Source organism: Ochlerotatus camptorhynchus, unplaced genomic scaffold (assembly GCF_037179485.1).
Source record: "Ochlerotatus camptorhynchus isolate MF236.1 unplaced genomic scaffold, CSIRO-AGI_Acam_v1.1 ptg000211l, whole genome shotgun sequence".
In the NCBI taxonomy this organism is placed as follows: Eukaryota; Metazoa; Arthropoda; class Insecta; order Diptera; family Culicidae; genus Ochlerotatus; species Ochlerotatus camptorhynchus.
The window spans coordinates 3,001,066-3,026,443 of NW_027040701.1; the positions used below are offsets into that span (position 1 = coordinate 3,001,066).

General features: G+C 36.4%; 1 protein-coding gene across 18 annotated transcripts in view; it reads right to left on the reverse strand.

Moving 5' to 3' along the window:
• The window catches only part of Ndae1 (Na[+]-driven anion exchanger 1), a 162,164-nt gene that overhangs the window by 19,071 nt on the left and 117,715 nt on the right, over positions 1 to 25,378 (reverse strand). For 11 of the 18 annotated variants that reach the window (XR_010517738.1, XM_065224407.1, XM_065224411.1 and 8 more), the window contains 3 exons: positions 21,678 to 21,833; positions 3,421 to 3,661; positions 2,681 to 3,358 (listed from right to left, as the gene is read on the reverse strand). Coding sequence is in view for 17 of the 18 variants with exons in the window: in XM_065224407.1 (XP_065080479.1) it covers positions 2,681 to 3,358; positions 3,421 to 3,661; positions 21,678 to 21,833 (1,075 nt within the window). In the remaining variant the exon portion in view is untranslated. Of the gene's footprint in view, positions 1 to 2,680; positions 3,359 to 3,420; positions 3,662 to 21,677; positions 21,834 to 23,052; positions 23,248 to 25,378 lie in introns of all 18 variants that reach the window. The other 7 variants (XM_065224413.1, XM_065224410.1, XM_065224420.1 and 4 more) reach the window with 2 other exon arrangements.

The window sequence follows — 25,378 nt, forward strand, 5'->3', positions numbered from 1 at the left end:
TGAAAAGTACCTCCAAAATGTTCAAGCTTTCTTCTGAAATCATATTGATCTGCCCTAGATCTGTGGAGTAGCCCCATCCAGTCTGATGAGTTGCTCATTATGTCCTGTTGACTTACCGGATAAGTTCTATAGGCTAGTTCTTTGAGCTCTATGAAGAACTCAATTACACTAGTTTACAGCATATTTGAACTTTGTACGTGACATCATTTTTCAGTTAGATTACTGATATTGTTGACAAATTGTATGGAGTAGCCTATGAGGACTATGCCTTCAGCCTGTGGGTTAGCCCTTACGTTTTATGGAGTTGGCATTTAAGGTTTGATTGAATCCACAAATGGCCGCTATTATGGTTGTCTTGCCTTGCAACTTCGAATTTTTGATGGCACAAGTCTCAAAAACTACAAAGATTTTGAGTACGGCATTATATCAACACGTATGCTGCAGTGCAGCAAAAGTATTTATGTACCTAAATTCGTACACGGAATCTTTGTAGTTTTTGAGATTCGTGCCATCAAAAATTGGAAGTCAACCATAATAACTGCCATTTGTGGATTCTATCAACGTTGATGGGTCATTAAGCTGAATGCCATAAGGCGGAATGGGTCATCAGGCCAGATTATGAAAATATTAAGCAGCTAATGAAGTTTTCAGAATTATGTCGATTATGAAGAAGTCAGAATCATGCTCTGAATGCCTCAAGGAAAAATCTGCTATGAAAAATATTCAACTAGACATTTCAGTTGATAGAATTTCTAGAAACTCGAAAGAACTGCTCATGATTGAAAGAAGGACAAATCTGCTTTGTAGAATAATTGTATAAAAATTACTCTGCTGAAAATATGCCTATATGCGAGATCTTGAAAATCTCTCCAAGTCTTCCCAAAATTCAAATTAAAGATTATGCTATGTTAAGAATATCCTTTCTCAGACAAAGGCCTTGAAAAATTCTCGATGTTACATGTTCTACTAAGTTTAATCTTTAAGTTTTCAGCCTAATGACCTTTTTGGCTTAATGGCTTTCGGTCTAATGACCTATTAACCCCACTGACGTTCGATAGTACAGTACTGGAAAATATTCCTATATGCGAGATCTTGAAAATCTCTCCAAGTCTCAGTCCTTAAAATAATTTCTACGCTCATATAAAATATCTATGCTTGTGATCTTAAAATCAGAACTAAGTTTGGCATGTTATGTTTGAAAAACTACAAAATCTTCACAAAATTCAAATTAGAGATTATGCTATGTTTTGAATATCCCTTCTCAGACAGTGGCCTTGAAAAATTCTCCGTGTTACATGTTCCAAGAAATACTAAATTTAATCTTTGACTTTTCAAAATTCAGCCTAATGACCTTTTCGGTCTAATGATCCATTCACCCCACTGACGTTCGGTAATACAGTACTGGAAATTTAGGATTTTAGTAAATTTTCAACCAATTGAAAGAATTATGTTTTGACAAGATAAGAAGCCGGAGATGAACCAGCGTTCGGCTGAAAGTCTCCTTAATAAAGATAACTAACTAACTAACCAAGACAAGGAAAAAGAAATACAGCACAATTGGATCTTTGTGCATCAACAAATAGCCATTTTGTTAGTAAAATAAAAAAACATTTAACTAAATGTTCTCAAACTTCGTAAAAAATCATCCAATCAAGTTCAAATTTTCACAAGTAAATCTTGAATATTTAATCCACGAATTGCCAATATTTCAGAAATTTTGATGCACATACTGGAAAGCACTTTAAAGTTTTCTTTTCGATTGACAACAACATTATGGTGATTACTTTATTGTTGCTAGTACTTTAGTGGCCCTACACCCTATTAACCATGTCCTGATTATTAATCTCTCAATTTTAATAAACAATACTTCAAGTCCTGTGGGACGAACCAGCCGACGAAAAATTGGTCCTTTGGAGTAACCCTTGAGTTCTAATGAGTGGTTCTTCAAGTTCTGTGGAGTAGTCCCTCGATCAGCCCGTGAGTTGTGGAATATTTCCTTAGGTTTACTAAAGTAGCCCCCCCCCCCCCCGATAGCCCCTCGGTAGTCTTGTGGAGTGCATCTTAACACTCGTTCAGTAGAACATTCAGTCTAGTGAAGTGAAGTAATTCCTTAAGTAGCTTGTAGAGTACGCTAAGTTATGTGGAATTGACTCTTTGGTCTTGCTTACTTGTTATACAAGTTTTGCAGACTTCATTGAAATGATCAGACCCGAATCTTGCAATAAACTGGATCGCAGCTACCTGTTTCTATTATTTTTATATTTTTTAGTTATAGTTTTATCACAGACAAACAGGATATTTTTCACTGTAAAACATCGTCACTAAAGCACTACCGCCATCTATTGAGTACATTGTCATGATCAGTACGCTCAACAGATGGCGGTAGTGAGTAAAAGTCAAAAGCAAGGGAATTGAAAAATATGCTAGTGTAATGTCTGTTTGTTTGTGGTTTTATGATTCGTGCACTTCTCACGATTGCTAGGAATCTTTTGAAGGGTTCAGTTGTGACCTGTAGTAGTCTATGTGTCACCAAAAGGTTGACAACTGTGTGTCGGACAATCGCCCAGAGTCATTTTTGTGAATTGCTCAAAAATGCTTCTAAGGTACAATTTTGTAGCTGCCTAATAACAAAAAAGTAGAAACTCTGACCTAAACATGCCCTATTTCCCCAGGAACTTACCTGAACGTTAGATAGTCCCATCCGACTCGCATGCAGAAATCGTAGACGATCGTTTCGAACACCAGCACCGGGCCGGTCGAGCCAAGGATCGTCAACGGTTGCCCGGAGAAGAACCCATATCCCATACCGCAAACGAATCCCGAAACCAGCGATTCCATGGCGGCAATGTTGTTTCCGGTGGCCGATCCCAGGAGTCCACCGAACGTAATGATTGGCGACAGACAGGCAAAGTACAGAAAGATCCAGGATGCGATGCATTGCAGCGATAGTCCCTCCTTAAAATCGGACCAGTAGAATGGCTTCTTCCGCTTTAGATCGTTGACTAGCCCCCCGAATAGGCGTCCGGTTCGCGAAAGACCGGATTCTTCACGTTGACGTTGTTCTTCCTCTTCCTCGTCAATCTCTTCCTTCGGGTTTTTCTCCGGAGGTCGTTTGCGGACTTCCTGCGACGGAATGGCGGCCGGTGGTTCTATCCGAATCGATGGATCCCACTCACCCGGTGGTAATACGGTGACGGCATCTAGGAATTCATCTACACCTGCCAGGAGGTGTTCTCGCTTCTTGGCACGATACGCGACTTCGTGGAAGATTTCATCCGACATGAGGGTGGCCATCGCTCGACCGATCTCGTGGAAGCTATTGTGACTCCCTGGGGGACCCAGCAGAATGAAGATAAACCTGAGGAAGTATGGAGCGAGTTGTTAGCATGAAACTCCAACCCGATTGCAGCAAACTCGTACCTAGTTGGCACAGGGACTTCGGTCAAATCACCCATAACGGATGCGTTGTTCAGCCGAAGGAATGCGGCAAGTGTTTTGTCCAGAAAGTCCACCTCACCGACAAGGATGTTGCTGGCTTCGGCACCCGGTGGTATCTTCCTCATAAAGTTCGTGTTGGATTTGTGTTCGCCATTCTGCAGCTCACCGGAGCTGGTATTCCGGGCCATCGAGATGCTGCTGGGGCTTTGAATGAGATTTTCCCCTGCAAGTAGGCAAGTAGGATGTTAGAAATGACCTTTATCTCGCATGCGGGCGTGGTAAATTCCAGTTTTAAATTGATTCAGCCCAGCCGTTCGAAAAGGGAATTGTTTTTCCGAACGTTCTGTGTTCCGAGAGGAGGGAGTAAAGTGAATTAGTGGGAAAATCCAGACTACGTTTACTACACTGGCATTGGGTCGGAAAAATCGAATGTGTATGTGTGTGTGTGTGTGTATGTATGCGCAAGAATACCGTGGAGACGAATGAAATGTTCGTTTAAACATGCAAAGCGCTTTATGTGGGAAACAAACGTGTGGAATCTACATAACACAATCCAATTGGCTTACTCTAGAAAGGCTCGGGAGTGTTTGTTGGAGTGTTATGGCGTTTCGTGTTTTATGTCGTTCTTTGGTTTTGTTCGGCTGAGGAGGAGGATATTTTACATTGTCCGATAATCCTGTTTGACATATCGTGATTTCCAGGCTTATCTAGCAATGAGCTTCTATGGTTGGATTAGTTCGCTGAATCACATTGGGTATGCACCAAACAGGTCGAATATCTATTATTATTATTATTTAGCTTTATTTAGGAGGCTTTCAGCCTTAGGCTGGTTCGCCTCCACTATGGTCGAATATCTAACGAAAATATCATCAATAAGGCGTTTTCTATAAATATCGAATTCAATGGATACCCACGGTGGTTGCAGCTTGTGACTTGCTGGTCCAGTGCTAATGCACAAACCGTGGTTTGATTACCAATACGAAGCTTTCTACCTTCTGGTAATCGGCAGATTGTTTGTTGAATGAAGGACAGGATCTACGTTCCACTAAATCCTGTAATTAAAATTCTTTTGGTACTCCTCGCGTTGTCCGTTACTGGTATTGGAACGTGCTTTAAAATGTATCATTAAAGCTTGTGTCGTTGTCAGTGTTTGTGTAATTCTGTGTTGTATATTTTCGTGTGACATAAAAGACTGGTTGAATTCACCTGCTGTAACAGAACACTAATCTACCAAAACAGTAAAACCAGATTGGCATATTAACAGCACGTCTAGATAGAAAAAATGAAGGGGGAAAACGGGCCAATTTTCAAAACGAGAAAACTACACAACTACGTATATATTTTATATCTACACAAAAATGAACATCGTAACGTAACATGGAAGGTAGAGCTGAAAACGGTCGTAGCAGAAGTTCAAGTTTATCGCATGAAATTTTGGCATGTATATGTTGCTCTGTGTTGTCGTTGGTGCCGTCGGGATGAAAAATGGAGTTGATGAAATTATCGATTTGTATCTGTTTGTCTGGATCCGGTTGGACCTACGGCATCGACCGGTAATGGGCGGAATGGGAAAATTTGGAATGCGATGGGGATGATTTACGGAGCAATCATGGTTGGGTGAGATGTTTCGTGATGTTAACTACAATATTTTGTGTGGGCTTTATGGACTGCAAAAGTGGTTTAGTTGAATTGTTTAGTGACAGTGGCTCATACATATTTAATTAGGTCAAGTCGATGGTATTTTCAGGTTAGAAATGCGCTCGACTTCCGTGGGCATACAGTACTTGCCACTAAATATACTTATGCTCAATTGAAAACTGTGGATTTGTTGTATATAGTGCAACATAAATTGACAATAACTTCTTCGCTTGTGGAGAATGCCGATATACCGAACAAAGTACTGCAAAGTGGCAGGAAATTGAATTAAAACTTTGATATAATTTGATTCCAGTTTACGCAATTGACAAATGTGATAACAAATGTTGTTTTAATTTTGCTGTGCATTTGCTCTTCATCAATGTGTTGTTGCGCTTGCAGAACATCAAATTGAATACTTATTTTGTTATCAACTGGAAAAATGTACACCATATTAAGTTTTCAGTTTGCTCTCACTGATAGCAGAATTAGTTTTCAATGTAATGTCACAGCATGACAAAAGCAATCTGAGTAATCATTATCAGCAACATCACAACATCAAATTTAGTTTTCAATTTGATCCCAGACTTTACTCGGGATTGTATATGCACATATTATGACTGTGTCCAAAATGAAGAATTAAATCTTAACGGTCCTCTTCCTTCTCCTTCTTCGCATGTCAAGCTTATTGCATATCTCATATTAGCTTATTGCGTGCTCTCAACTTAGTGTTCTAGATGCACTTCTACAGTAATTAATTGAGAGCTTTCGATGCCTCTACCATTTTTGCATTGGTATAATTGTGTGGCAAGTACAATCATACTCTATGCCCAGGGTAGTCTAGAAGTTTTCCAACCCGAAAAATTCCTAGATTGGTTTGTAGATGCGCCTTCACCGACTGAGCTAAGGGAGGCCCCAAAATCTTAACGGTGCTTCGTCGAAAATATATTTAAATGTTATAAAATCATTCTGTTGTTGATCGGCCGATTTCTGACTAGCACACGTCAGTGGTTATCAAGTAAAGCCAGTGAAGTAGTGTAACTTCTTATCTTATTCACCAATTAGAACACAGCCTTAATAAATATGAATCAAGTTACTACATTGTCGAAAAGAAAGATACACGTCTCGAGCAAGAGAAAATAATTTATTAATACCAAATTCAGGTATGAAAATAGCATCACTGGCAACCTAAATATGATATTAGTAAAACTGACATAAGAGGTAAAATACCAAAAAAGATACACACTTAGAAAAAGTCATGTAAATTTAGGTGCTCTGATAGTGACATATGCGAGCGTATATTATGACATAAATTTGAGTCATAACAGACGCGGAATATAGCTTAATGAATTGTACTTTTGTAGAGCAACGAACTTTTCAGTCTCGGAGCACTTGTGACATGACATGTTTGTTTACGTCTCATCTTTTATGTCAAAGATGGATTCCGTCACTTGTAAAATTAGTTATTTCTAAGTGTGTACCTCAAAATATTCTACGAATAACGAACTAATAAATAATTTAGTTATTACTATAACAAACGGATAACAGACGCTTTTTTAGATGCCAGATGCCAGAATACCATAGTTTGTTATTTTGATGGTCTTCTAATACCAATTCAATAACTTTTTTAGGTGTTATAGTCTAAATAGATCTTTCAATTTCGTTATTTTTGTATTCATTTGATATTTTTCAAAATATTTCCATAACTGAATAATATCAAAACAAGGTTTTATACCACAAGCATTTCAATTCCAACCACATTAAGATATTCATTTGTTATCGATTAGCTATCGGTTCCTGCTCGGGGTATAAACATTAATTTTCTACATAAGGTAAGGTAAGGACATTTGGCATGTTCATATAAAAGTATTTAGATTTTCCGTATGATTTTATAACTTCTTTTGAAGAATCGACTGTTGACTGACTTTGGTTGAATATATTTTTTCACTGAAAGTCGTTTGATTGAACACCGTTTGGTCGAAAGCCGTTTTGCTGAACGCCATTTGACTCAACATAATTTATTTAGGTAATTCAATCTCAAGTGACCGATCTAATTTAAACTAAAAAATCCTTGGAGGCAAACCAGCCCAAGGCTGAAAGCCTCCCTAATAAAGTTAAATAATAATAATAATTTAAACTAAAATTGTTGGAGTTACTAATTTTGGGTCAGCAATCAATTGGTGAAAATAGATTTTTTTGCGGCGTTGTCAACTTTGCTATTTAAAACTTTAATACAAATAATTAGGAGCACTCCAGGAACAAATGCACTTAATTAAATAAGTTAAAGTTGAGTTTTCTTTATTATGGAGGCTTTCAGCCTGAGGCTGGTTCGCCTCCGTATACTTAATTAAATAAATTCTGAGAATTATAAATTATCCAAAATGACAACAAATGCATTGACAATTCTCGTATTTTGCTTTGTTTTGAAATTAATTATATCAGCGGTTCTCATCTTGTTGTACGCGTACCCCTAGGTGTACGCCAGACATATAAGGCGATACATCAAAAAATATTTCAAAATGTTGGAAAAGTTTCAATTTATTTTGTCAGAAGTTCTACGTTTTCTACGGAATTTAATTGTGATGTAAGGCGTGTTGCTTATAAGTGCTTTAAATATTGGTAGTCAAGCTTCTCAATAGAGTATAGTAAATTAAGTTTATGAAAATTCTTAACATTCAAAATCCTTGATAACTGTTAGATCACTTTGAAATGATGTACAGCAACTATTTTTTTTTCTTTGTACTTAAGACAAAACAATTTTAGGAGAGCACTTGAAAATAACGAATGACCATAAAAAGTTTAAATAGGGAAAAGGACGCCTTTAGCAGACAGTTACTGTTTTTGGAAGTCTAAATTGAAACGTTAATCTCACTGGATTCTTTCACCAAAATACTTCGCTGAATGTGTTCAAATGATTTTTTAGTCTTTCAGTTTTAAGCTGATTAGAATTCTACGACTGAGCAAACGCATTTTTCCAGGTTTTTCTTAACGACCGTAGATCTTAAAACGAAACATACACACTACAAAGTGCTGCTGATTTCGACTTGTCTAGCACGCAGTTCAAATGGAAAAGTTGCCGAATAAAAACAGCTTACCGACAATATTCACATTCACTACAGAAGTTTGTAGGTAGGTAAGGTAGGTACAGTGTTTTAAAGCATTTTTGGACAATTCTATTGATTGGAATGCAGGCAGAAGGTTAATGTAAACAAACACTTACTGCATACAGTGTATCTAAAAATTAAGCGTACACCTGAATGGACAATTTTTCGGAACACTGTGAAGAGATAGATTTTTCAAATCTCGGCTGGTGATTTAACAATCATTTATTGATTTATCGTTATAGTTTTGGACTTTATTGTAAACTCGTAATAACGTCAAAACTAGTCTTAAGACCAACGAAATTACCTAAAACCACTAAAACAGCTTTAAATCGCAAAAAAAAAACCTTTAAAGCATCTAAATGGTGTTTAAAATTCCAGATAAAGCATGGAAAAATAGCACCAAAAGTCGCCAAAATGCCTTCGAAATCGTCAACATTGTTTTTTTTAAAACGCCAAAACGACCTGAAAATCAAACATAATCTTGAAAATGCGTCAACATGATTCTGAAAACGTAAAAAACGGCATAAGAAACGCCAAAGAGGCCAAAAAAGCAGAAGTGCTTGCTCCAAAAGATATTCATGAGCATTTAATGGTTTGTTTTGTTATAATGACGCTTAAGTAATTATTATCAATTTCAGCATTTTAAAATATCTAGGAAAAAAACCAAATTAAGTTCGCCTTTAAGCTCACCTTTTATTAACCCACCGATCATAATTTTTAATTCAGATCTCATAAGCTTTATAAAGTTTTGATCTAGTGGCAAGAATTTCTGTTACCCATCTCAATCATTTTTACTTAAATTCGGTCATTTTGGATCTTGGCATCCTTGATTTTTTTTTTAAATGTTTGCACGGAAACGGCATTTCTGATCGAAGTTAGGTCTGAGGCAAAGTTGTAGCTAAAGATAAATTGAGATTGTTTTTGGGAAAAATCTACAAACAAATCTTTTTAGTAAATTCATGTAAAAATTCTAAAGAAATGTTAAATACTGACATACATCAAAATGTACTTGTCAATTTTTTGAGAAAATAATCAAAAAGAAGCCAATGAAAATCTTTTGGAATGTTTAACATTATGGACACTTAAAAATTGATAAAAATTGCACAACAAGAACTTTTGGTCAAATTTTGGAACTTTTTGGTAAAACGATTTTTTATGATTTTTTTTTATGTACCGTAAATTTTACAAGACCCAAGATGGTAGAATTTTTGCAAAAATGGTAATCATTGCCCATAACAAACAATTAGGCAAAGTTTCATGCAAATCGCAGAAGGTCGATTCATTTTTTTTTCGCTATTTGTTTAGGGACAATGAACCAAGTTTGGGCCGGAATTCGGCCATTTTAACACACGCCTAATGTTTCAGAATGACGCTTTCAATATTTTTTAATAAATCTTAGCACTTGGTTCATTGTCGCTAGTGAACAATCATGCGAAGTTTCATGGAATTTAGAATGGGAAAAATAGAATCGGTTCATCAGTTGGCGTGGAACTGCTCACATGGGGAAATATTAGGGCTACGTTTCATACCTAACCTGGCGTAATCGATTCCTTATGTATTTCAACCAGTGCTGCAAAATTTCGACAATATACGGTGATACTCAAAATTCTGCTTTGGTCACTCGTTTGAGCTAACAGTCATCGTCAAGGCAAACCATGTCAATTGTCAGTTGCATTTTTGTCAGTGACGAACATGTGCTGATTTGTTTATTAGCTAAATTTGAAATGAAATTAAATGGCTTGAGCAAAACAATTACATGGAGCCATTAAAGTGAATAAGCATCTACGTCCTGAACCGCTTGGATAACAATAATGTGTCTCAGAATGCAAGAAATTACACTTTCTGTTACCAGGTGAATCTTTGTCATTGACGAAAAAATGAATGAGATTTTGACAAAGATTTTTTTGAGGATCAAGTCTATCATTGACTATGTGAAAAACAATTTTGTCAATATCGCGCAAAAGTCTGTCAATGACAATGACAAATCTCAGCACTGATTTCAACAAAGGATTTGATTTGAATCAACGTAACCATTTACGATTTACGAAAATGTTCAAATAACCATAATTTAGTAGCAGTTACATGGGTGGCCAGCCCCTTAAGAATGTTCAGAAGATCATGTATTTACATGCCAGGAAAATGCTGAAATCATTTGCATTTAGTCTTAGAATACATATCACAAAGATTAACAACTCTGCCAAAATCCAAGAGACAAATATAGTAGCGTTGCACTCTAGCAAAAATGGAACCAACGCACATTGCACAGCGGGAAAAAGAGGTCAAAATTCCACGTACTTAGATGGTGCCCGATAGGAAGCTTGCAAAATAGCTCATCTCATGTAAACCATTTCGGCGAATCGATCATTAAAGACAGTTTTCAGGAAGTGGTCCATTTTTGTTGGATCTTTTCCTCAATCTGGAAGAAATATCAAATAGTCATGGTTGCTGCAATAATATTGAATGCACATTAGACTGATGCAAAATTTGAAATTTTTGCTCCACGGTGTTCAAACGGTTTCAATTAGTCTCCTAATTAGCCTCCGAAAGTTTAAACTCATTTGATAAGAAACTGACTTGGCACAAACCATTTGAAGTTTATATGGAAATTACTATGGGAAAACAAAACTTTTTGTTCATTGTCTTTTAGCGTTTTTACATATTGTACTGTTAACAAATTCAATTATGTCAGTGACTTGAATCATTAATAACTTTTGCTCCTTATATTCGATCGGAAACTAGTTTTCAACAAAATTGTAGCTGAGAAAAATAGCAACAAGTTCAGCTATATTTTTTTAAAGTAGAGTGAACTGGTGAATTTTGAGATAGATATAAACCGAAATTATGGTTTCTCCATAGTAATTCCTATACAAACTTCAAGTGGTTTGTGCCAAGTCAGTTTCTCACTAAATGAGTTCAAATTTTGGGAGGCTAATCAGGGCCCAATTTGAAACCGTTTGAGCACTGTGGAGCGAAAATTTCAAATTTTGCATCAGTCTAATGCACATGCCCATAAGGTTTAGATCTAATTTTGACCCTGCTAAGCACAACCCACACCTTAACTCTCTTTTTAGAATGGATTTTTACACCAAATCATGAGAAGGTCTATAATCAATAATCTGGTAATCAGATCGAGAATATATCAAAATACGATGTTCAAAATATGACTTCTAATGGATTCAGTACACTTAGTTAAATAATAACAAGGTCCATACAAACTTATATTAATGGAAGACCTTCACAATTTTTTGGATTTCCCCAAATGGTTTCAATATTACTGTGCATGCACATGGCTCCCCATGGCTAGTTTTTGCACCTTGACGTTGGTGGGAAGGCTTTTTTTTTTTTTTTTTTTTTTTTTTTTTTTTTTTTTAACTCTTTATTTGTTCCAAATTTAAAATAAATTACATTTCATTTTAACCTAGGTGCTCCAGTTACTGCAGTAACGTACCAGCCTTAATTGTTATGATATATATCTAAGTGTTTTTACATTGTTCATGTCTTGGCAATTCAGTATTTTAAACAGGTTTTTTAACCTGCATGTCAGTATAACAATTGATATCTTAAAACTAAAAACTAAAACTTAATCTTATCTAAGTATAAAGGGAATTAATCGTTGCAATTGAGGATTGCAACGATTTTTGCCTGAAATTATTAATTATTTTGTTGGACATTTGTGCTAAAGTCTCAACATTCGAAATTCTATGTACTTCGGTTGTACTGTACCAGGGAGGCAACTTCAAAATCATTTTCAGAATTTTGTTCTGAATCCTTTGAAGTGCTTTTTTCCTGGTAGTGCAGCAACTAGACCATATTGGTACAGCGTAAAGCATGGCCGGTCTAAAAACTTGTTTAAATATTAGAAGTTTATTCGTCAGGCAAAGTTTGGATTTCCTGTTAATAAGAGGATACAAACATTTTATATATTTGTTACATTTGGCTTGAATGCCCTCAATGTGATCTTTAAAAGTTAATTTTTGGTCAAGTATTAATCCAAGATATTTCACTTGGTATGACCAGGAAATTGGAACTCCGTTCATAGTGACTATGTGACTACTACTAGGTTTCAAAAACGAAGCTCTAGGCTTATGTGGAAATATTATAAGTTGAGTTTTGGAAGCGTTGGGAGAAATCTTCCATTTTTGTAAATAAGAAGAGAAAATATCTAAACTTTTCTGAAGTCTGCTGCAAATAACACGAAGACTTCTTCCTTTAGCGGAAATGCCTGTGTCATCAGCGAACAAAGATTTGTGGCAACCCTGAGGCAAATCAGGGAGGTCCGAAGTGAAAATGTTATACAATATAGGCCCAAGAATGCTACCCTGAGGAACTCCTGCCCTAACAGGTAGTCGATTAGATTTGGAATTTTGATAATTTACTTGAAGAGTTCTGTCAGTTAAATAATTTTGAACTAATTTCATAATATAAAGTGGAAAATTAAACTTTTTCAATTTAGCAATCAAACCTTCATGCCAAACACTGTCGAATGCTTTTTCTATGTCTAGAAGAGCAACTCCAGTTGAGTGGCCTTCAGATTTGTTTGAACGAATTAAATTGTTAACTCTTAAGAGTTGATGAGTAGTTGAATGCCCATGGCGAAATCCAAACTGCTCATCTGCAAAAATTGAGTTCGTATTGATGTGAAGCATCATTCTATTCAAAATTATCTTTTCAAAAAGTTTACTTATTGAAGAAAGCAAACTTATTGGACGGTAGCTAGAAGCTTCAGCTGGATTTTTATCCGGCTTCAAAATTGGAACAACTTTTGCATTTTTCCATTTATCAGGAAAGTATGCCAAATGGAAACATCTGTTAAATAATTTTACCAAGAAAGACAAGGTACTCTCTGGGAGTTTTTTGATGAGGATATAGAAAATTCCATCATCACCTGGAGCTTTCATATTTTGAAAATTTTTAGTTATAGACCTTACTTCGTCCAAATCAGTCCCCCAGGAATCATCAAAAATATTTTCCCGAGAGAAAATATTCAGAAAATCCCGAGCAACCTGATTCTCAATAGGACTAGTAAGACCCAAACTGAAATTATGGGAACTCTCGAATTGCTTAGCAAGTTTCTGAGCTTTTTCCAAATTTGTGATCAAAATTTTACCACCTTCTTTAAGCGCTGGAATAGGCTTTTGAGGTTTTTTCAAAATTTTTGTGAGTTTCCAAAAGGGTTTGGAACTCGGGTCTAATTTAGAAATATTATTTTCAAAAGTTTTGTTCCTCAGGGCAGAGAATCGCTTTTTAATTTGTTTTTGCAAATCCCGCCAGATAACTTTCATGGCAGGATCGCGTGTTCTTTGAAATTGTCTCCTACGGACATTTTTAAGACGGATCAAGAGCTGAAGATCATCGTCTATTATAATTGAATCGAATTTAACCTCGCATTTTGGTACTGAGGCAGCTCTTGCTTCAACTATAGAAGTAGTCAGAGATTCAAGAGCATAATTAATTTCATCTTTGGTTTGCAAAGGAATGTTTGGATCGAAGTTATATTCCATAAATGTTCGATACTGCTCCCAATCAGCTCTATGGTAATTGAAAGTAGAGCTGTTGGGATTACAAATTATTTCTTGGGATATTTCAAAAGTTACTGGAAGGTGATCAGAACCGAAGTCAGCATGGGTAACCAATTGGCTACAAAGTTGACATGAATCAGTTAAGACCAAATCAATAGTGGAGGGATTTCTTGCAGAAGAAAAGCATGTTGGGCTGTTTGGATATTGAATAGTGTAATAACCTGCAGAACAATCATCAAACAGAATATTACCATTGGAATTGCTTTGAGCATTATTCCATGAGCGGTGTTTTGCATTAAAATCACCAATAATGAAGAATTTAGACCTATGACGGGTAAGTTTCTGGAGGTCACCCTTGAGAAAATTCTTTTGCTGGCCTACGCATTGGAATGGCAAATAGGCAGCTATAAACGTAAGTTGTCCAAATTTTGTTTCAACAGAAACCCCCAAAGTTTCAAAAACTTTGGTTTCAAATGAAGAAAGAATTTTATGTTTGATTCGTCTATGAATAATGATGGCAACGCCACCACAGGGTCCATCAAGACGATCATTTCTATAAATCAAGTAATTTGCGTCCTTCTTAACCTTATGGGCAGGTTTAAGGAACGTTTCAGTTATAACGGCAATATGCACGTTATGAACTCTTAAAAAGTTAAATAGCTCGTCTTCATTATCTTTAAGAGATCGAGCATTCCAATTTACAATATTTAATGCTTTAAAATCCATTACTGAATTTTAAAGTCATGACAATATTATTTGCAAATTTTACTCCAGTTTGAATAGCATCAAACATGGAGTTAGATTTAAGCATATCAGAAATCATGTCAATTAATGAATTCTGTAAAAATTCCATTTTGGGGGCAGTAATGCTTCCTAAGTCAAAATTGTCAAAATTTCCATTAGAACGTTGGTTAGTATTTTGATTTCTACCCGCTGCAATAGCAGCATAGGTAGCTCCATTAACTCGCTGAACATTGTTAGCAGCGAGGGGAGTAGGTACAGATGAAACATTTGAAGCAGGGGAGATATTTGTACCTACTGGTACGAATGTAGAATTTGTTCCTCGCTGACCGTTGTTAACAGCAGAGGAATTTGTACCTGGTCGGAAACGTGGAGCGTTTCCTACCTGACGGTTAGAACGAGATTGTAGGATCGCTTTGCGAGTCTTACATTCCCAAAAATTGGATTTGTGGTTTTCACCACAATTTGAACATTTAAATTTCTTAGGATCTTCCTTCACAGGACAGTCGTCCTTTGCGTGAGAGGAATCACCACAATTCATGCATTTAGCTGGCATGTAGCAATTTTTAGTTCCGTGACCCCATCCCTGGCACTTACGGCACTGGGTGAGGTTTTGGAAATTTCCTCCAGTCTTCCTGAAGTGTTCCCACTTCACTCGGACATGGAGCATAAGGCTAGCTTTTTCTAAGGCCTTAAGGTTGTTTGGTGGGAAGGCTTAATTTCATGTCATAATGGAGCGTTGGAAACAGTGGGAGATTCTGCATTCACATATCGGTACAATTTAAATTATGAGGTGGCTACTTTAGTAGGTAGCATTTCATAGATTTACTTTATTTTATTTTATTTTATCAAGTGCATTTTTAACTTTCCGCGGCTGTGTATAAACACGGGGCTCAAAGTGAACTACAGAGCTTTCGTAATACATAATTCGATAGACCTTTCCAAACGCGTTCTGGGTTTATGTAGTTTTTGGAATTTAGTCGGTACGGACGCGAAATCTTAGAATCTCTATAGTAAAATTAGTAGAATATTTTGAGAGGAAATCACAATTAATCAACTTGCCAACATAGGCTATCACATTTATTTTGGTGGCACTCTTTAAGTAATTGGTTGTTTATTTTCTGCTGTTTCGCGCGGCGTTCGGAACTCGCCCGGTTTTTGGAACTCACTTATTAGTATAGATATTATATGAACAGATTTACTGATTCAATCGCACACTAATCCAGCATTTAGTTGTTCGGTATTTTTTTGTACTGGGCTTACACGGTAAAACGAAAGATTTACTGAAAATTCAGTTCAAATCAGGTGAATAACCGACGTTCTGTAAAACACAAACTGAACTTCGGTATCGTTTGATGCAAAATACTGTACACAGAACATTTATTTACTGAGAAAGTCGTTAATTTACAAATTTTCGTGATTTCACGAAAAGTCAGTAAAAATAATTACTGTGCACAAAGTAGTCTTTATTTTTTACCGACTGGTCAGCAAAATAGCCACCTCGTTTTACCGACCACGAATTGTAAACTCTAACCTGTCAATTTTATTCCCGCCGCCATTTTAGCTTCAGTAAAATCCGGGAGCAAATGTTGAATCGCGCAGTTTTGTTAAAATTTGAATAATATCAAGAAGTACCACGTGGACGCAGGGTTGCTTCCACTCACTTGCTATAAAACTATATTTTTTCGGAATTATACAATCATTAGATGATATAATAATATGCTGTACTTGTAAGTAACGAGAAGAGGGTTTAAAGTATGTGTTTGACTCATAAAACCTGTCAATTTTGCTTTCAGAGCGTCACAATAAGCGATCTTATGATTCGTGAGCGTTCACTCAGAGTGAGCACTCACGAGTCATAAAATTGCTGATTGTGACGCACTGAAAGCAATATTGACAGATTTTATGTGTCAAACACATACTTCACATCCTCATCTTGTAACTTACATGTACTAATTATCACTATACCATCTCATGACTTCATAATTCTGAAAAACATTTTTTTACAGCAAGTGAGTGGAAGTAACCCTGCGTGGACGTATCCTTTGACTCGTTAATTCTATTTTATGAAGTGCATTTTAAACTTCGTGGCTTTCGGATTTAACGTGGTCTGCGGAGCTCACGGGACTTACAATTCAATACTGATTCAATCGGATTACTACGCGGATGTATCTTTTCTAAAATTTACTCACATAGATCAAGTTTTGAAAACTAAGCTGTCAAACAGCACCAGCTTGATACAATGAAAAATAGTATTGTGTATGTATAGTAGCGGCCGAAGGCATAATCAATTTGGACATTTTTCAAAGCTGATTATCACTTCCTACTATGCTTAAAATAACACGTAAGTTTTATCATGATCTTTTAGTATCGTTCAGAATTATTACGCACAATAATTATCTTGCCAAGTGGATGTCATCTTCTTCTTCTATATAAATAAAAATGGATTTGCGTTGTGTATGTCACGATTTAACTCGAGAACGGATAGGCGGATTTGCAATATTTAAACATGGATTCGTTCGTCTTGATCCCGCCGTAGAAGAAACCCCCAGGAACATTCAAAACCCGCGAGTCCCAGAAATGCCGTGGGCCCCAAAAGGATCCAACGCCTTTGAATCCACTTTGATCTAGGAGGCGGTATCGCAAATATACGAAACCGCGACCGCATCAGCTACTGTCATTCACAATCGATCGCCGACGTTTAGATTAAATTTTTCTATTTGAAAGTGGCCTGTCCAAACATTGATTTGTGAAAAAAAAATCTACTAGAATTTTGCAATATACAAGTGATTTGTGCCGAAATTCAATATTGTCATATCAGTTTCAGCAGTGTTTAAGGCATACCGGCTGTGATAGAAGTGAGACTGTTGGAGCTATTTAATCTCAAGTGGTAAGTTCAATTTCTTCTGAAACCTTTCCAGCTTGTTACGAGGTTAAATTCACAATTTTCATTACTTTTAGTTCTGCCGTCGTATACCAACGATGCCCAAAGTGAAACGTGCGAACATTGGCCGTTGCACACGCAATGCGAGCCAACAGAGAACCATCCGTGGAGCCAAAATGCGGAACAGTGGCTAAAAATGAACGAGGCCACACGACACCGTAACGCTGAAGCACGTTACGAAATTTCTGGCCAGTTACGCTCATACAAATCTATAGATTCCGTTAAAAACGAAGAAGATGTCGTGAACTACCCCACTGAATTTTTGAATTCAATATCAATCAACCTCGTCTTTGCAATGTTACCAGGTTGGTTGTAAAGAAACTGATGAACAACGTCATTGAAGCGACATTTCTTAAGGGAAGTATAAAGGGTGAGGACGTTTTAATTCCGCGCATTCCAATGATACCAACCGATTTGCCTTTTGAATTCAAACGTGTGCAGTTTCCGGTTCGCCTTGCGTTTGAAATGACTGTAAACAAAGCGGAAGGACAGTCATTGGATATTTGCGGATTGAATGTGGAATTTCCATGTTTCTCGCATGGTCAGTTATATGTTGCATGTTCACGAGTGGGCAAAAGCTCTACACTGTATGTATTTGCTCCAGACGGCAAAACTAAAAATTTCGTTTATTTAGCACTTCAATGATTAATCTGTATAATTTTCGAAAACAATGATATTCGTTGTTTCTTTAAGTAATGAAGACTAGGGGTTAGTATAGGTCCATTCAGTATTATTCATTTTTCAAATATCACATCCCGGCAAGTATGTACCAGCAAAGCATAGAAACAAGTTTATTGATGCAAAAGTAAAGAGCCGAAATTAACGGATCCAGCTATTATAGTAAGGAAGTTACAATAGTTCAAAATAATTTTCCTAAATCTATCAAAAACAGCATTAAAGTTTCCCAAAACATACTACTCCGAATAATCCGGAAATCATCACCCAGAGTAATCCATTTCTCTGAATTTATAATTTTGCATTATTTATAGCATAAGCTGTTCTGCCGTTCTACGCATATCTGTCCCATGTTCTAAAAGTAACATTTGAGAAAATCGCGAATATTTTTTTAGAATTATTTCTGCTCATTGGAAGAAATATAAGTTAATATAAGTTAGTGCATTGTTCGCATTTCAACAGAATCAATTTGTTTAAGTGAAAACTACAGAAATTACCTTCAATGAAACTAGTCAAGCCTATTTTTATACGAAAACAATTCAGTGGGACTGTTATGCCGAGAAATTTGCTATGAAGTAGGAAATTCTACGCATATCAGTCCCACTAAGAACTATTACTTTCCGTGTTGCTTTGATGGCCACGTTGCGTTTGACGTCTTTACTCCTGTGGTTGTAGTTGTGTTTACATGAGCGTACTTGAGTTCTCCGTGAAGTTTTGAAAGTGGATAGTTTGCATAGGTTTGCATCATTAACTGAAACCAACAATAAGTGAGTTGACATTGCTGCAATCGTCGTTTGCTACATCTATAAAGCCTATAAGTATGGGCATATTGAGAAACAAATGATGAATGCTCTGTGCAGATCACAATAAGATTGTCGATCGATGATTTCAAGAAAGACTTTGGAAAAGTTAACATACACAGTAAGGATTTCATTATATTCAACCAAATGCAACAACGGTAGGATATTGAGAGCATTCTAACGACTAAATTTACGAAAGGACTATACGACAACGGATATTCTGAATCAGTCAACAGGATCCATAATTTAACTACAAAATATGGTAGCAGCTATCAACTAGAATAATGAACTCATCAAGTGACAGAAAGTGGCATCATTGTTAACTGCGTTGATTCGAGTTGTTTTAGGCAATAATACGTACTTTTTCAATCATACCAATATTGGAAGATGTTTATACATCGTTGCTTTATACAATTGAATTTCAAATCATGTTATTTTGTCTTTGGTTTATGTTAAGATCATTACACTGCTTCGTATCAATTGATTATTATTACTCTAATAATGCACAGTTTGACATCTGAACTATAATCTGGTGTTTTAATATGAATTCCCGTTACATCATAAAATAAAGCTTCTACTTCCCGAAATGACTCATTGAGTTTCTTTTGATCATATAAATCCTGTTTCAATCATTCGTGCACTCAAATCGATTCGTTAATAAAAGATTCAGTAAAAAATTCTTTGTGGGACAGTTATCCGTAGAATTTCAACATGGGACAATTAGATTTGATGTTGTTTTTAAATAAGCTCAAAACAAATAACATGTTTTTCTATTTTCATTCGAAAGTTTACCTAAAAAAGTACTGTTTTATGAACAAAAGTGAAAAACGTCCAAAAGTAACATGGGACAGATATGCGTAGAACGGCAGTGTTCTTCCATATAAATACTCTTACATCAAACTTAGCAAGGTATAACTCACGTTCAGAAGAAGGAAATAACTATTTAATTGTTCATTATTCCTTCTTTTAATCATGAGCGTTTTATTTCATATTTGTACTGTTCTACCAAACTGTAAAAAATTAAAGAAAAAAACAACATAAAAAGGTTTTCACAATAATGTTATTTTGAAAAATGTTAAAGGATCAGGAAATCATACGAAACTACTTCTTAAAGGTTAAGAAGGGAATACACTTTAAAACAAAATCAGAAACAATTTTGAAAAAATGTCAACTTATTATTTGAACTATTCATCATCATTCAAGGCAGTACGAAGTTTGCCGGGTCTGCAAGTATTTAAAAAATAATGGAATATTCGGTTTAACGAACCGCCCGAAATTCGGATTATAACGGTAAAATCTTGTTATATTTTTCCTTTTACGAACAAGTTTAAATATCTGTAATCTTTCTGGATGTGCATAAACACTTCTGAAATCTTAGCTGCTGGTTAATAAAATATTCTAGATATGTCGGTACAGTTTTGGGCTTGATTTTCGGAATTAAATTTCACCATTTTTAGTGAAACACTTCTGTGGAGTAACTTTTGGAAAACTGATATTATGTGAATCAATGAACCAAGTTAGTTGAAATTTTTCCCATAGCACAAAGCTAGAAAAAACAAGATTTTCGAGAAATGTGCTAAAATTGTACCACTTCTAACCATTACATACCACTTTCGAGTATTGGTTACTATTCATTATGAATATGTTTTTTTTCACATGATATTGTAATCTTTGTTTCAAAAGTTCACTCAGGTCGGTCGTTAGCGGTGTGGGTCTAACACTGTGTCCGAAACGCATTAATTAACTTTGAACATGGGATTTTTCTTCGCCAATAGGTAGTTTGGGTCCTCAAATTCCTCAATCGGTTCATTTTAAAATATTCTGTCTACTCAATTTTAATATAATTTTCTATACAAATAATAGGTTATGGCTCTAAAGAGCCAAAATCACCTCACACAAAAATGCACAAAAAATTTCCTCCGGCATAATATTTTAAAACCAAACGATTTAGGAATGTAAGCAACCAAACTATCATTTGGCGAAGAAAAATCGGTTTACATGAAATTTGATTAATCCGCCACTTTGGACACGGCGTGAGTCACTTTTTCGCAAGCAACTGAATGTTTTTTTTTCGCTTTTTCTTTGTCTTGTCATTAACCGTGGGATATCACCGTGTGGATAGGGCATCGAATTGAATGGTGCGGTGCTTGAGCCATAAAAATTTCCACTCCATGGCTTTGATGCATCACTTCATTTCGAGAAAATAAATTAAGGGTAACAATTACCGGATCATTCTCCTTGTTAAATGTGGTTGTAAATCGAATTAGTTATCGTTGTTAGAATCTACAGTTTTACAGCCTTGAGGTACTTGATTCCATTGTCAGATTGTGGACTGTTTTACGACCTAGCATACGTTTAAGTAGTTATTGTTTTAGTATCACTGGCGTCTGGAACTGTATAGATTAGTAGTTCAATGATGAATTGTCGAGTCACATGTTTGTATTGAAGGAAGTTTCCAGCTGAGCCAGCTCACAAATATTGGTTCTACATCACGTCAAACGCTATCGTTTACAGTTAATGGGAAGCAAGTTATGGATGGAAAAGGAAGTTTGTCAGTAATCGTTTGTATGTAATTGACTTTTTTGTCACATACATTGACTATTGCGTGACGTTGGACGCAATGTTCAGCTAGTAAATTGAGCAACACTTGAATGTTTTTTCCCTGTTTTGATTGTTACTAAAATTGGAACTTTATGGACAAAACAACGGAAACAACGCAAGGGTAACGAAACATGACATTGATTTTTGCGCATTTTGGGCATTTTGGATGCGAGTTTTGTGTGTATATGTATGTGCGTGTAAAAGTAGAATCATTTTTTACCGGAAGGTCTTCCAGGTACGGTCAAAAGTTTTCCATTGTTGCCGCCGGGTTTGGCCGAGGTTGTGGCGTTAATATTGCTACTATTGCTGGCACTTTTCAAGACCGGTTGGGAGGCAGAATGTAAGCTATGCTGTTGTTGCTGTTGATGATCGTCAACTGGAAGAATAGATGTTTGGATATACACATTTAAGGGACGGAATGTTACATGTTAGAAGCGATAAAGTTAGCTGAGCTAGAAATGCAACGAGCGATGATCGAAGGAATTCGGTTCGATTTGTCTTTAATTGTTCGTTTGCTTGCATATTCCTCATTCAGAGGATTGGCAAGTGATGCACTACAGGGGTACTGGGTAAGATATGAAGTGAACTACATAGACTGTGGTTGTTAAAGTGGATGAAAATGCTTGATGGCAGTGAATTAACTAATGCTACTGATTAGAACCATTAAAATAGATGACCAACTCTGAAAAGGACACTTAGTGTTAATTTTTGTAAAATATTATTATCATTGCCTTCTCCTGATGTGTGTTAGATTTATGGTCATGGTTTGATGTGTTGACTTGGCGACTCTTGTGTGTAGCATCAAATTGTGAGTTACAGTAAGGGTGGATGCTCCTTCTTCAATTGTCCGACAATTTCCGCCACAAACACTTGACTAATCGCTGCCCGAATGAAGTTGATATTCTCATGTCTGCTAAATGTACCGTCAACGCTATCAATCAGTCAAGCGCAGCGATAAAAAATTCCCTATTGACATAAAAATTTCCCACCACGCTGTGGTGTGGCACTGTGTGGATAGTATTGCAAAAAGGCTATCAAGCTTTAAGAAGTACACTCCACCATGAATGTATGGGTAGTATATAACCATTTCAACAAAGTGGAGAAGCCACGCTGTTTTGAAGCTCTCCATTCACAACGGGAGGTGCGGTGAAAGCTGTCTCTGGCTTGACTTGACTATGGATCGGATCTGATTGTGCTTTATCAATCTCCTCTGACGATTAATTTATTGCATAGAAAGGTTAACATTGGTCGCGGTTAAGTTTGTTGAGTGTGGGTGCTGATGCAATGACTAAATGGATGACCTTTGAAAGAGGATGATTTGTTTGTGAATCAACATCAACAAGTGACAGGTGTGGCGGAGCTACGACAAATTGCAGTAATTAACATGGTCAGAAAAGCTTCTCATAAATCAACATATAAAAAGGAAATTTAGAGATTACTAGGGATAAGTCAAGTATAGAGAAGACATTAAACTTAAGCCACGAATACAGATGAAAACTGCTGATGACACTCGGCAAAGTAGTAGTGCGGAGAAACCGAAAAGTAGTACATCGAGATGTTTATTTATAAGTGAGCCCATAGAGTAGGGTGGTAACCTCTTAATGATAATGGTATGGCCGGTGATGAAGTTGTTGCCGCCGGCGTGGACGACGTCGATGCTGCTGTTACCATTGAAGAGCTGGATGCACCGGCATGGAACCATGTGGTAACTCCAACGCCCGACGAACCACTACCGGTTACAACTGGAGTGGCCGCAGTGCCACCGTGTGACGGTGTTGGCGAAATATCACCTACAGTGAAAAGAGACACAGAGAGATGGGGGAATACCGGAGGTGGTATTTATTATGAGTTTACACACATGTAGGTATGAATAAATAGACCGAACGGACAGACCTGTCGCACTGGATAATGCTATTTACAGGTTTCGATTAATTGCTATTCGTGCTTCCGGGTGGTGTGGCAAGTGAATTGGAACTTAAGCTGAGCAGGTTTGGTGGTTTACAAAAACCAGATTGGAACTATCCTGGTGCAAGTTTTGGAGACGTTTAGATAAATTTTTGATTCATATTGTGGAATTTCCAGTTAAAATTATTGTTCTTGTTCTACTATAATGGAGATTTATAGAATTGAAAGATATTCAACTTTTTTTTTGTATTTTAGTCAGACAGGTTTGAATCGATGTTAGTAAATTTAATAGTACAACTCATGACCTACTATCGAAAATTTTAAAATTCGGAATACATAGCCAATAATGCTAAGGAAGTTATGTTGAAATGGACTAAATATCAGCATTTTCGATTTGTATTATTTTAATGATATGCTTCACTCTTTCGCGCTTCCGGCGATGCAATTATATTTATCGACTATCAAGAGTGACATCATGGGAGGTTTCTTCTGACTTGCTTGAGTCCTTTTGGCTTCGATGGAAATGTATTCTGTATTCTCCAGATTATTTTTGCTAGTCTTCCTAGGAAATTCCTTCTGTATTTCCCCGGTAAACTGTTCAGACTCCTCGTGGAACATCTTTTTGATTTTCTTTAGATGATCTTCAGTCTTCTCAGGAAGTTTAAGGAAGGAGCAACAAGTTTAAGCTCCTTAAGAAGGAGCAAGTTTAAGCTCCTCAGAAGTTTCCTTTGGCTCCTCTGGAAAAATTCTTGTAACTATCGTTAAAAAATTTAAATCTGAAACTGGCAGTCGGGAAACGTGATTTTTCCGTAATTTCCCGTGAATGGTTTCTCGGGGTATCCTGGTTGGGATTCACTTCTCCAGACCTTCTGGATGTTTTATGGATCAGTTCCAAAATTCTAGATATTCTGGTATTATAAAAAAAGTCACTTAAGATTTATAGAACTGCAGTTCTTTATAAAAGGAACATTGAGAATACCAACAAGTTTTAGAACGCAAAGAACACCAGGAACCCTTATAAATCCTGGATACTGTGGTCAAGACTCTGAAATCTCCGTAAACTTTCAGAAAAGAACTATAGGAACCTCTCATTATTCAGTAACCTTTAGAACTTGTGAGAACTCCCACTGGTACTGTAGAACTATAGGATCTACAGAACTTCCAGATCAATAAGAACTGTTGAATTGTTCAGAACTTCTTGAATGTCAGCTCCCATAGCATTCCTGGCAACTGCTCTGATAACTTTAAAAACATCCTTGAAGAACCATAACTTCCACGAAGAACTTTTAGGATCTCCAAGATATTCTGGTACTGTATGACTACAGTGTCTGTAGAACGCCCGGAACATTAAGAACTGAAATAATGTTCTGAGCTTCAAGAATATATGTAGCTCCAGCAAACATTTGAACTCTTTGGAACTCCAAGAAATTCCGTTACTATTAAAATGATGCACAACGATAAGTTTGGTAGAACTTTAAAACCATTGTTTGCATAAACTGTCAGAAATTCAGGAGCTTATTAAGATTCAGCTACCCTTAGGCTTTAAGAAGCATCCACAGGATAAAACACCGAAGTTATCTTTAAAATGTCCAAACACCAAAAATGGCCTTATAAATACCAAAATGGCCTAGAACAGGTTTGAACATGATAAATCTCCCTTGAAATCATCAGAACAGTCTGACACGACTTATAATAATATTGGATGCGACAAATCTCATAAGACCTTTGAAATGCCAAAAACGACCCAAAAACCAAAATTTGACTATCCAATGCACAACTGAATCATTCATATTTCACTGACTTTCCGAAATGCCAAAATGGCCTGGAAACGCCAGAATATTGTTGAAATCCAAGGATAGAACACCCTTGAAAACAGCACAAGATCCCTTATAAATTACCCAAATATCCAATTCCACAAATAGCATTGAAATTGTTAAATTATTTTTAACAGCCATAGCAAAACGATATGGAGGTTCTCAGAATGTCGTAAGAATTTGTAGCTTTGTTCTTGTGACC